At 34.9% G+C, this 14,061-nt stretch overlaps 1 protein-coding gene across 3 annotated transcripts in view; it reads right to left on the reverse strand.

Moving 5' to 3' along the window:
- Window positions 1-14,061, reverse strand: part of ADAMTS19 (ADAM metallopeptidase with thrombospondin type 1 motif 19) — a 126,606-nt gene that overhangs the window by 18,672 nt on the left and 93,873 nt on the right. For all 3 annotated transcript variants that reach the window (XM_031507285.3, XM_085567614.1, XM_085567615.1), the window contains 6 exons: window positions 13,832-13,952; window positions 11,782-11,862; window positions 7,985-8,142; window positions 7,110-7,263; window positions 4,239-4,374; window positions 1,732-1,936 (listed from right to left, as the gene is read on the reverse strand). In XM_031507285.3, coding sequence (XP_031363145.2) covers window positions 1,732-1,936; window positions 4,239-4,374; window positions 7,110-7,263; window positions 7,985-8,142; window positions 11,782-11,862; window positions 13,832-13,952 — 855 coding nt within the window. The remainder of the gene's footprint in view (window positions 1-1,731; window positions 1,937-4,238; window positions 4,375-7,109; window positions 7,264-7,984; window positions 8,143-11,781; window positions 11,863-13,831; window positions 13,953-14,061) is intronic.

Here is a 14,061-nt window from a genome sequence, read left to right on the forward strand (position 1 = left end):
AACAAAAAATTCCTTATGGGACAGAAGGATAATTGTTTCATTTTTACCTAACATTAGATAAAAACTCACTTGCTTAAGGACAAAATATGCTTTTGAATAAGAAAATATCTGAGAAGTTATGATAAATGAATGCAAAATGTTACACTAAAAGCATTAGGCAATCTTTCTTCTTCCAAAGAAAGGAAATACAATGAAAGAAACTCAAAATAATGTTAATAGGAATAAGAAAAGTTCTGTTAGTGTCCAACAGCCTTTTTTGGGAGGAGGAAAAAAATGTAGAATGGAAAAAGTAAATATTCCAAAACTATGCAAGAATCCAGACTGAACTTGAAAATTCAAAGTCACAATATAGTCAGTATGTGAAAGCTCTTTTCAAGTTGCTCAGAAGGTCCTAATCTAAGGGTTTTTTCCACCATTCCCATTTACACAGCCAAAAATGATGCCATTTCCTTCTCAAAACAATATCACTGCTTTTGATCATCCCACTGCTTGCAGTTCAAAACTCTCCTCTGCCAAGCTGATTATAACCACAGGAAGCAGTAATGGCTAGCTTCCTACATAATGGTGATAGTAGGAATGGTCATGGGAAATACCTCGCTCTTCAAAAACTATTTATTGCTTCCAACAAAAACATGCTCTCTCATTTCTCATCTCTGAAGTAAAATAAACTGACTAAACAATCAGTGTATTTCTTTTACTCATCTCTTTCTTCTCACAACCAGGTCTGGCATCATAAAACTGCTGTACCACACCAGAAACTGCTAGTATTTATATCTCCTATCTCTACCTTACCATGTGCTTTTCATCTTTGAAAAATTTTTTATTTTTTAGCTCTTTCTTGCTTGGGGATCAAGTAGTTCTGCTGAGTAGTTATTCAAAGAAGGGACTGCACCCACATGCAGAAGCTGCTATTTGTATTTTGAACATAGAAGGATCCACAGCACAGCTTCTAGTATGGGAGGTAATCAGAATTGCCTTTACTCTTTCAATGAAAGGAGAAGTTCCAAATAATCCTTTCATCTTGTCCAGATGGCAGTGAGAACAATACTCTTCTTCCTCCACGGCCAGTTAATTTTAATAAAAAATCAACTATGAAGAAAGCCAAATGGACAAGTACATATAAAGATGTATTTATAAAAAAAAATAAAGCTTTTTAAACAATGATTACATTTTACAGCAATACTTCACGTGCAACATATGTGAAATTGTATTATTTACAAGCCCATTTGCCTATTGCTGTTGCTTTGGAAAAAGAGCAGATAAGAAAGAGGAAGGGAAGAAGATGTACTTTTTTTGCCAAAGGCTCCCCTCAAAGCCTCTCTGAAACAGGATGGCATCACCCATCTGCTGATCAACATCCCTTGGTACAAAAGTACATCCCAAATGTTTCCACTCTCATCCCAAGGACTTGTAGGTGATAAGTGGTTCCTTAATTCTATTTCCCCCTAGTTACTCAATACTACAGGCAGGACATACTTGATTATACGTGCTTGAGAACTGGCCAGAAGAGACTGTTGCACAACATTAACTAGGCAAAATGCAGTAGCTCTACACAGCTGGTTTTCCTAGCCCTTGAACCCTTTGCCAAAACATTGCAAGAGGACTGTGAAAATCATTAGGCTGAGCTGTGCCACTTGATGCTGAAAAAAACCCCTGATTTCCAAAAAATACCAAGGCACAAATAACGACGATGAGTATTTGGAGTATATGGAGTATAAATAAATGCAGCACCTCAGACCAGACTCCTGCCTCCCACACTGTCATGCAGTCCTGGCCTTCACAGCGCTGTGCAGAAGCAGGCTTTGGCCCCAGACAATCCCTCTCCCTGGCTCTGATCAGGGTCCCATTCCTGAGCTGCTGTGTGCAGGCTACTTGTCTGTTCTGGGTTCCTTTTCCACATGTCCTCGAGCATGGTGTCCATTCTGTCATCATCCATCTGCAAAGAAACACAGGCAATGTAGTAATATGAAATCGGGATGGGAAAAAATACCATCACATCTTATTCTCTTGTATACTATTCTAAGTCTGTACACCCAAGACACACTTGCATATTTTCAGCCTCTTTTTACTGTCATTTTGCTAATGGAGTATTTATGAATCTAACATCTATTACATTTTATATTGTATTAATATACATATAAATTCCTTCCCCAGTCCACTAACCAATGTTTTCACAGTACTTTCCTCTAATTATTTCAATTAGAAAACTTCCAAAATATACATACATTTTAAAGATGACAGATCCCTGATCAGCCTGCCTGTTATTCTCTGTATGTCTGTCTGTGTCAAGTACATGCCAAGCATGTAAAGTCCAGCATTCCTTGAAAAAATACTCTGTTGCAAGAAAGAATCACTCAAGTGTGAAAGACTCAATGCCCCAGAAAAAGCACAAAAGCCCAAAATTCTTCATGTTCTTAAGAGTAAGGCCTAAGAGGATGCATGGTTTAAATCACAACAGCAAGGAAGGCTGATGCAGTTTGGCACAGACCACATACCTAGAGAGCAATTGTTCTAGAACATAATTTTCCCCAGATGTTCTGTAGATCCAGATTATGGCCATGTGCCCTTACAAAATCAAACAGTTTTGTCTCCTGAAAACACAAGAGTTTTTCGGGACACTTAGTTTGCAATGAGAGTTTTTTGGAAATTCAGATTTAATACATTTTTTTCAACCTTCTGTCATTCATTTGTAGAAAAAAAAAAAAAAAAATCCTAAACTTAACTAAGGATTTTTTGTTATCTGTCCAGATGTATAATTTACAAATCATGACCTGTCAAGATGATGAAATAGACTTTAAAATATTTCTTCACAGGCCAATAGCAAATAAGTATTTATGCAAGTGTATGCTTTGGTAACATTTTGGTTGAAAGATAATAATATTTTGTAATCATCATTTACAGTGTTTAAAAAATTGGATCATTAAATCTTTCTACATTTCTCAGCACATCATCTCTGTGTATCAATTATCAAAGTTTTAAAATTTTCACTTAATAAGCTGGAAAAAAAACAGAATACTGAAAATTTATGGTAGACAATGCCTCTGAAAAATTATCAGATTATTCCATTTCTATCCACTAAATGAAGAGAGGTGTTAATAAAACAAAATAAAATTCTGCTCAAATATACATATAATGAAGTATAAATAATGCCCTATTTTGGGGAAGACCAAAGGTCAGTGATTTTGTCTTACTTAAAATGTATCATACTTCACATTTTATCAATTTCAGTACTTCATCCTTCCCAAGAAAGCTATGTCTTCTAGTTCACTTTACATACTTTCTTCAACAGTATTTGCATTTAATTTATTTTGCATTATTTTGTGTATTTGCATTTAATTTATTTTGCATTATTTTGTTTAAAAATGCCATCTACCTGTCCTCCAGATGACTGCAGCAGGCTGATCCTAGTGCTTACTCCTGGGGATGCTAGCCAGCTCTTGCTAGTTGCTTTCCCCTCCCTTGAAAGGCGTGGACTTGCTCAAACTTGCTTTAAAAGTACACGCAATTCTTGAGGACCTCCTTAACACATAATTTTAAGCTGCCAAATAATTTTGCATAATTAATGCATAATTTTAAGCTATATGGCTCTGAAATGGGCCACTGTGCTGACCTGGTCAACCAGTGCAAGGAGCAGGCTGCCAGCTCAGCTGCTAGAACACCAGGGGTGATGGGTACTTTTCAACCACCAGAGTATAGTTCAGCCTATTTGTTGATCCACAAACAAGGACTTTCCTCTCATGGGGAGAGATGAAAGAGAGGAGCAAGAGAAGCTCACTAAACTTCAAGTTGAATTAGCGTAAAAATAGTGATTAACAGGGACTGATTTCTTTATTTATTTACTATTTAGGGTACCCAGAGTTTATCAAGAGCTTTAAAGACACAAAGCCTTGCTTCGAAAAAAAAAAATAAAATAAAAAAAAAAAAATTATTTAAGAATATGGGATTAAATCCCATATATGTCTTTATAGAAACAGCATTTAAATTTCAGTTTTGTAGCACAGATCAGTCTGTGAGAATACTTCCTGAGGAGGGGAATTAACAGCTTTACTGGATAAGAATTTATTCAGGCAGGGTGCTTATGGACTCTGAGAAACACTTTCCAGACTTCCTGTTTTCCCTTTATTTTGCATTATACATTTTGAATGAATTATTTACTGCCCGTTCATTGCGAGAAGCAGTCCACTGCTTTTACATGGCTTTTACATCTAGATATTATAATTTAACCAAATCACTATTACCTTGTCTGGCAGGGCTGTTCATTGCACTTGCGGATCTGTGGTTCAGGTTTTGTTAAATATTTGCACTTCTTGTTGTCCACAAGACTGATATTCTTGTTCATAATCTTCGTGCAAGAGACCGTTGTCTTTCTTTCACCTAGAAAATAAAAGAAGAGGTTTGTGACGAAACCAAGAATATGCAAATTGTTAAGGACACAGATACAGCTATTTCATATACAGTTTGGCTAAAAGAACTGAAAAACCAGTGTAAGAAATTCAAAGCTAGCAGGGAATCTGAGAGAAATCCTACAGTTTGTAGGGAACATTGTGAGTTTCTTAACTAGTCTTTGCACACCACCATCAAGAGTTTTTCTGCTTTATTCCTGCAACTAGTTATAGGCCAAACCCTCACTCTTACTGGATGAATTTTCTTTCTCAACCACTGCAACTCCACAACTAAGCAATGCTTGCAGAAAATCACAAATACAGTTGTTAATTACTACATAAAATGAGGAAAAAAATGACAAATTGTGGCTGGCATTCAGATAAAGGGAATCAGCACATGCATCCTTCAGCAGGGAGCCTGCATGATTTCCCATGAGCTAAAGAGGCCAGATCTGACCCTGATCTGCAGGAAAACCATATAGGAAGCTGGGTGCTGCTGCAGAGATGGAGTGCATGCTCTGTACAGAGTCCTTGTCCTGATGGTGGCCTGGAGCCTGGTGTCTTCTGAATAGGGAAGCATTAGAAATTAGAATTTAATGTAATACTGACCACAAGCAGTAACTTGCAATTAGCCGTAATTTTAGAAAACCAGCAATCTTTGCATTCAGGATTTCAGTTAGAGCCATTTGTTCTTACAGCTACTTTTACTCTGTCTGGAAGTTTTCTGGCAAAGGGGCTGTGTGCAGGAGCAGGGCAGGCTTAAGCATGAACATTCACCAGAGGTGAAAAATGAGCCTGTGGATGGAGCAGTTATGTTATAAATGCATATTATGTGCATGACCACTGCTGACATTTTTACACAGTGCTTGTGTACGTGAGAGCACATGCAACTAATCTATCATATCACAGCGTTTGAAATGTTTGACAATTCTTTCTGCACTTATATATACATCTATGTATTCATATTCTCTCCCACGCAAGGAAAGCTTTTCTGCAACACAGGAGGTCACAGACCAGTAACATATACAAACATACACAAAACCACATGGCTTCACAAATAGTTTTATCCTGACACATGCTTTGAGCATTTAAGCAAAACTATTGATAATTGTGTTATTATTTATTCAGATTAATGAAAATATTTATGTTAAATTTTAATCATAAATAGAGAGGGTAAAAGCTGCAGTATTTTGATTTCATTACTGCTTGATATTTAAACCAGAAAGTAAAAGAAAAGTGAGAATAGTTTTGTCTAACGTAAGAAAAATTTTCAGTAGTATTTCAGAATATTTACCTTCTAGGGAACTCTAAGGAATAACTCAGCTATTTAAGACAATAACATAAAATGAAGACCAGTTACAACAGAAAAAAATTATAAACATTAGAGTAAAGCATTTAAATATTTATTTAAGCATTAATGTAGAATAATTTACTGACATACTGCATTTTAAGATTTCTGCAGATGATAGAAATATGTAGAAATATCTGGTGCAATAATGACAGATTGCAGTAGCATTAAAATGATTCTAAAAATACCTTAGGAAACTGTAAAAAGTGTGAATTCACAAGTAAACTGGGATGCACAATTAAGAATCAGAGGATGCTACTAGCACCATGAACAAAACCCCTTCTAGGGAAGAAGCTTTCCTACCAAACCACAAAAAGCATGTTTATGGAAACTACAGCAATCTTTCATGACACCAGGATTGTTCACACAGTCAGAGGAGCTAGAACACTGTGTTCTTTATGCTGATGTTATGAGAAGGAAAAGCATTTCCAGGCTTTCCTATTCAATCACAAGGTGCATGGCAGTTTTCAGAACTGTTGATCAGAGCAACCACGACCGTCAAGGTTGTCAGCATGAAAGACAGGTATCAAAAATCAATACAGTGTTTACAGACTGACCAAGTGCACAAGGTATGAACACATCGCTGTACACCACATTTATTTAAAAAAAGCCTTCTCTGAAGTGTTTTTTAAGTGTAAGTTTCATTATAAATAACATCTAGAAAGCAGTTTGAAATACTTTCCTTACATCAATACTGTTCATATTCCAATATTTGTTTTCAGAGTCATATTTTGTTCTTCCAAAATCTCTTTTGTATGTCTAATAAACTTAGAAAAAATATCACATCAGCATCGGCTGTTGTAATATTTGTTCCATATGTTTCTGGATCATCCTCAACTCATGTTACTAACTGTACTTATTTGATCTGAGACTGGGATTCAGCTTTTCAGTGGTTTGAAATGTCTCTTACAGATCATTTATCTTCAGTAGTTCCAAATACAGAGTGGAATGCACTTTATATTCTTGTTCTAGCTCTTGCACTTGTATTTCTTCTTGGAAACTGTGTCCTGAATTTGCTTTTTAGTCTAGATTTTGTTCCTTCATTACCATATTTTGCTACTATTTAGTTTGAATCTTTTCCTAGAGCTATCACAGTATTTTTAATGCAATCGGAAAGCATAAAATTGACATATGTCTACATGGTATGGAAACATACAAACCACAATGAGGATATTAGCATTAAATATACAACACTGACCATCAGAATTCTAATTATATGTAAACATGCAGTGTTTATACATATAGGTGCATATGGTATACACGCATTGCTCTGCGTATATACATGCATATTGTATACATATTCATTTATATATATATGTGTATGTGTGTGTGGGGGGGTGTGGGTGTGTGTGTGTTAGTACTTTTTTCTTTTGTTTTACCTCCTCCACATACAGCATCACAGTCTTCCCAGGTAGAATGTGTCCACATGAAAAGGGGCTCTGGTACTTTAGAGCTCTGATTTTCAGGGAGAGGATCCAGTGGGATTGTGTATTCATAGTGTAAACCATAGCTCTGATCGTGGAAGAGCAGCACCTGCAAGACACAAAGAAAGAAAACTTTCCTACATAAATAGACACTATGGAAGACAAACTCCAAGCTGCAAGTAGATCTTCTTGAAAAGCCCATCAGATTTAAATTGCAAGGCAATGACTATTGCCTTTAAGCCCTCCTAATGGATTTGCTAGAAGAAATTAATTAGAGTATCCAAATCAAGCCAATGGAAAAAAAAAAATTTGCTTTATTAAGAAAATTCCTTTAATTTAAAGGATTTGAATTGTGAAGTACCTCACTATCATCTCTTCCATTTTTTTTTTTTTTATGGTGGCTATTAACTTTTCCTCTCCTACACTGCGATGCATCAAAATTCAACGTTTTCACAGAGTGCTTGGTGATTGCAATTCTGGAATGGCGATGCTGTGCTGTAGTCAGACAGAAATATCAGAAAACCACCTGAAATTAATTTGAATTTCTCTCCTTACTTGGCATATCATCTTTTTATGACATTTGTAGGAATACTGAGACCTTCAATCCTGCCCCAACAACATAAAGATTTGTCTTGGATTTAAATGCAATTTTTTTACAAGCAGGCTGACAGTTCTCTCTCCTCACCGCCTCCTTCCCACTTTTGTAGATATATATGTGAACACAAAAGCAGGTATATCTTACATAGATCTCATTCTCTTGAGGAGTCTGAAAAAAATATTAGTTACCATGCTATATCACAGGAATCAATTAAAAACCTGAATTATCATACCAGTAAATGTAAGGGTGATGTTGTGGGACCTTTGGCTGATATTTTCTCCCAGAGACCTCTCCGAACATAATGGACTGTTGTCCCAGCAATATTGAATGTTCCAGAATGCTCTATCTTCCAATCACTATTGATTGACTGTTTTCCAGCATCCCTAAGAGCTGCAAAACACATGAAAAAAGCATAATATAAAAGGTGCCTGTTCAATACTGATTTTATTCTCCTCTCACTTCCTGTTTGGAAAATTTAAAAAGTAGGTGAAATTCACCTAACTCAGATTGCAAAGATATTTATAGATCCTACTTTACATGAACTTCAGTTGGTATGTGCTTCAGAAACACCTTCTGGAAGGAATGCCTGGCAAAATTGTGTGTATTTAACATTACTTGAAGTTAACATTGGCATTTTAGTGCCTGAGAAGACTGATAGGCTCTAGCATAACTAATAATTTGAACAGTGAATTACTTTAAGGCAAAAGAAACTATTCTCTGTTCCCAGAGTTTTATGGATTATAGTTTCTATAATCCATAAAAGCATGGGAAACACAATTTTCACAAGAGACTATTCAAGATTTGTGGAAGTAAGCTAAAACTTTTTTAACAAAAGAATTCTAGTTCAATTTTTTCTCCTCTCTAATAACTGCACTTGCCTCTCCTGCACCTTAGAATTTGGTAAGACTTTATAAAGTTTCAACATATAATTGCATGCTTCTAATTAATAGGGAAAGCTTGTTCTTTTTCGCTGAATAATTTCTCATGGTGATCTAATTTATATTTAAAAATGTGATCAAGCCAGGTAAGATATTCCATACATTGAGAACAAAGAATTCTACATTAGTAAAATTTACATTTTATATAGTAAATGGAATCCATTTTTTATAGTAAATGGAATCCATTTTTTATAGTAAATGGATTTGTAATTTTATTTTTTTTTTTTATCTTGTTCCAATTTGTTTTGAATAATCATGTGAAGTACACTTGAAGACACCTTCTGTACAAGAAGTTTTACACGTTTGACTTCATTGAAATTGCATGTTTGGCATCAGACTGTTGTAAGAAAACCTCCACTTCTTCCAAATTTTCCCTTTTTAAAGTTGTAAGTTAATGTGAGTCACTCCTGTAATCATGTCCTCTTCTACTCATATTTATGCTGTTATGTTTTGTTTCTATGGGAAACAATGGCACCAGGCCTATGGACTGGCAGGAATCCAATTGAATAAGACACCACTGATGTGTACAACTGTAGCACTGTGTAATAGATGTTAAGACTATAAAATCCATTAACACTGTATAACAGTCTTGTACTAAAAACCACCAGTGATTCTACAAGATTTAAAAACTGGTATTTTAAGTTTAAGTATTCAATTGCTAATGGTAATTAAGTTCTATTTAGTGTTCAAACTGTTGGGGCTAATCCTCTTCTCAGTGGAGAAATTTAAAAAATACACTCAAGCATGCCAAGGTCCAGCCGGGTCATGCTGCTCAGATGGAGCAGCATCCTCTCCCCAGAGAGCAACAGAAATCATTCTGTCTGGTCTTTGAAATGAATGTGTGTGCCACAGCTTGCAGACATGTGCAGGAAACTGGAACCCCAGCTCAGAACACAGAAATATGCCAGATCTTGCATCTTCTGCTTTCAGATTCCTCATAAGAGTCACTGGTCTTAGACAAAGTCAGAAAGTGTGTCCTCAAGCCTTAAATGTGGACTTGGATTCAGGCAGAGCAGCTTCTGTTCTTGACTCTGTCACTCCCCATTCTGTAAGCAAGTTCACCGAGTTTTATTCCACACTGCACATATATTCCCATTCTTCTTAACTTTTGACAGAGGAGTTTGCTCTGTACAAGGTAACCCAAAATAGGAAGAACACTCAGAACACAAGATACCCTCTCAGGTAATTAGAAAAATACACCTACACTTGGAAAGGCAACCAAAGAAATCTTGGACTGAGAAAGCCTAACCACAACCACAATTTCAGTTCTAAACCAAGGGGACTAATTACATCTGTATCTCTGTACAGCATAAAACAGCCATCATAACAATGATGACATTTAATGATGGTGATGAGTGCAATGTGTTTTTTGATTACTGTGCCAGGACTATACACCCATCTAATTTTAATGAGTGTGAGAGGCTACACAGCCAGACAGATACAACAAATCACAATTCAGCTATTGCATCTCCCATTTCTCAGTTGGGAGCAGCAGTGCTGTGGTTCTGGTCTTCCACTTTGTAAATCAGTACTTAAGGTCTCACCCCAAAATTTTGATTATGCTATGCCTAGTCAAAAACTATTCCTTTGCAATTCAAATTCTGATGCTTTCAAAATAACCTATAAATGAAGAAAGTTTAAATGCCATGCACTAGTAGCAAAAAAGGTGCAGCAACAAGGGTTTTAATTCAAGATATGGCAACAGACCTGTTACTGGGTCCCCAAAAAGGCTTTAAAAAATAAAAAAATAACGTATAAGGCTCAACAAAAGATATTGCACAGAAATATTGACAGATCTTCATTCAGATATAAACCAGTGAAATTAATGAAAACAAAATTAAAGTAACAAACAACTAGGAGCTAATTTGCAACTTTCACAAATGAGCATCATGACTGACATTATTTCATGGGTATAAAAACAATTTAATGCGTTTTGCCTTTTGTGGGGTAAGGCTTAAATCAATTTGCTACTTATGAAGAAGGAATAAATTTCACTAAACACAATGCCAGCATTTATTTATTTATTTATTTATACATTATTAATAAAATAAAAAATAATAGCATTTCTATTCTCCGCATATGTCAATAGAAAAACAAACTTCAGTTATTGCTTTAACACTATTACATATCCATGTCTGCACTTCCTTGGGGAGCAATTAAATATTCCAGATCTCTAATCCTCTTGGGAAGGTGCAGGCCTCAAGGGAAACCAGCAGTCACCCATTGATAACCTAAACCATTATAATTAAGATTCACTATATTCAACATTCTCTCACTTGAAGCACTGAGAATACTCAAACACTTCTTAAAATGTAAATATTTCTCATGAATGTAACTAAGAACAGTGACCAAACCAGGGAATTTTTCAGTGTCTCAATTCTTATACTATGTTAAGAGAGAGAAATAGTATTTCTTATACTATCTCTCTCTCTTCAATTTGAGCACTGCACAAAACAATAGCAATTATGACATTTCATATATTTGCTTAATCCCTGTAACAATAATGATAACAAAGTGTATTCTCTTACACGACTTCTTTAGACTTCATTAAAAGATAAACTTTTTTTTTAAATCAATGAAAGACAATTTCACTTAAATGGAAAAACTAAAAGAAAAAAATCACTGTGATTAAGTTTGTCTATTAGAAGATTCAGACAATTCAAAATAGTGCAAAGAAATACTTTTCTGGTTTTTCAGGATAATTTTAGAACTTATTTGACTTCGTTAGTGTACTGCTACATGATGCCCAGTGTTTTCTTGTTTTCTGAGTACAAATTATTTTATGTTTGAGCACTTTTTTTTTTCAGTAGCTTTAATGTACGTTCCATATGAAAAACTGAAAATGTGCAAGTATACACAGACATTTTTTTACATAATCTAAATACAGGGTTTGTAATATTCTCTAAAAATCATGAGACAAAAGTCCGAAAGAAGACCTATATGAAAAATAGTTCTGTAATAATTTGTTCAGTTCCTTCACAGATCTATTTTTCTACTCAGAGCTTTTTTCAATTACAAAGGCATATTTAACTTGTACTTTTCAATGTTGAGCAGATCAGGACATTAACACTAAAACACATATAATATTTACCTAAATAACTGTGAGCTGGTTTTTCTTCCACAACTTTGATTCTCCTTGCTCCTGCAGGTATCACCAAAGCTTCCACATAACCTAAACATGAGACCAGATGTCCCAAGTTAAGTAGAAAACCAGAAAAGCATAGAAAACTACATCTTGTATGCTTTCTCATTTGTTCTCCCCTATTTTGCTTTTTAAGCATAGCAAGAAATAATTTATATAGCAATTTTGAAGATTCTTGCAAAACTGAAGAAAAGATATGGAATTGTGCATTATACATAATAGATATACAATGCTACATAATTAAAAGAGTATGGCACAGTAAAACATAACAATAAATAGAGGGGATTGGAGATGGGGGCTGGAGCAGGTGAAGTTATTTCTGGCTAAGTAGTTCAGTGTCATCATGACCACTAGATGACTGTAAAATAATTCCGACTTCACTCAGCATGTAAAGTCAAATGGTATGACACTAAAATCTAAGCATCCTCTCACTTTTAGCTTGTTTTATGTATCTTTTGCTCCTCTCCTTCTTGATTTAACACACTCAAACCCTGTTATGATAGGCTTTGGTTTTGAAATCTACATATTTCCTTCAAACTGAGATTTTATCTTGATAGAGTAGGACTAAGCGAGGATGCTGAACAATTTGCTTTAAGTAAAACACAGTGAAAAGGTAACAAAGGTGGAAACCACCATACAGGCAGGAACATGATTAATAATAAACCCTGTATTCTAGATTATCCAGGTAAACTTCCCAAAGGGAAAAAATAGACTAATCTATTATTATGTGTAGCAATGTGATATTCTACAACAAAATACTTAGCATTATTATAATACTTAGATTACTTTTTAATAATACTTAGATTATTTTTTAATAATCCTGAAACGTGAAAATTAAAGCAGCATTTTTCATTTCTGTAAGAGTTAATAATGCTTTTTAAATTTTGTTTGCAGCTTTTTGAGAAGCAAAACAACTTACACAAGTGTTAAGATGGCAATGCCACAATATTAAGGGCTGACACAGCCCCCCAAAAAAGCTTGAAAGTGTGTGGATATTCACTTTAGCAATTGAAGAGAGCTGACATAATATGATTTTATTAGCAGGAACCTTCTTTGCTGATTTTTATATCTTGTAGTCCTCCAGACTCATCTGGGGTTGGGGATCCTTGATTTGCCTTACATTCTGCTTGAGAGGGTCAGCCATAAACATTTGAAGACTAACTCTCTCTTGCCTAAAGTACTATACTTCAGTCTAAAATCCATAGAAGTCCTTTATTTTTCAAAAATATGCTGTCTGCTTCTAATTAAAGTATTTTTGGTGTGATTTACTTGCCATCTCTAAATTCTACACATTTTCTACTCAGGAAACTGAAAGTGTAATGGGCAAGCAAATGCTGATAATTGGTAAAATGCTGTTTCAACTACAAGACTTGTATACATGGTGGAAGATGCACATTATTAGGATTTCAATTCTCTGCTCTGTCAAAATTATTGTGCAGGAGACAGTAAGCTATTCCCATTCACAGGACAGATCACAGCATCATTTGGATACCTGATGTTTATTTTGCATTAGAAAATTGATTGGCTTGTTATGATATGTTGTTATTAGAATAAAATAATAATTAATAAAGAGGTATTAGACTTCTTCATGCATTTGGCATTATGATTTTTCATTGCCTGGCTTAGTTTGGCAGCATTACTCTAGATAAAAAATCATAATTTGGATATTTATTTTGAAGAACACTAAATGAAGCTAAACACTAAAAGAACTTACAACACTTTATTTGCTAAAAATATAAACCTAATTTCTCATCGGTCTCTCCTATGAAATAGAATCTAAGATATTTTCTTCATTTTGCGATTGAAATAATGTGAAATAACTGTGCAATGAATTTGAAAATACTTCTCCATTCTTACCCTCAATGTCTTATCATCTTTAAAAAGCTAGATCTAAAGTTCTTATGAGGATCTGCATATAGCTTTTTAAATTCCCCAATGCTCCAAGTAATCAAAAAGCCACTTTTTTCTTTAGTATTTGAGATAAATAAACAGATATTACCTGCTCCTCTGGTATGGTTAAAATCACCTTTAATAACTTTGCATGACTTTCCATTACCATTGCATATACCACAATGATCTTCACGAGCCAGAGATCCTAATATGCCATCACAGCCAAATTTCTGTGGGAGAAGAAAATAAAAGCTATTGAGACACTGGACATGTTTTTCATAAAGTTGCTTTTAGTATCAGATATTTCACCCTTCCTCAAGATGCCTAGCCAGCGTGACC

This window comes from Lonchura striata, chromosome Z (genome assembly GCF_050655825.1).
Source record: "Lonchura striata isolate lonStrDom1 chromosome Z, ASM5065582v1, whole genome shotgun sequence".
NCBI lineage: Eukaryota > Metazoa > Chordata > Aves > Passeriformes > Estrildidae > Lonchura > Lonchura striata.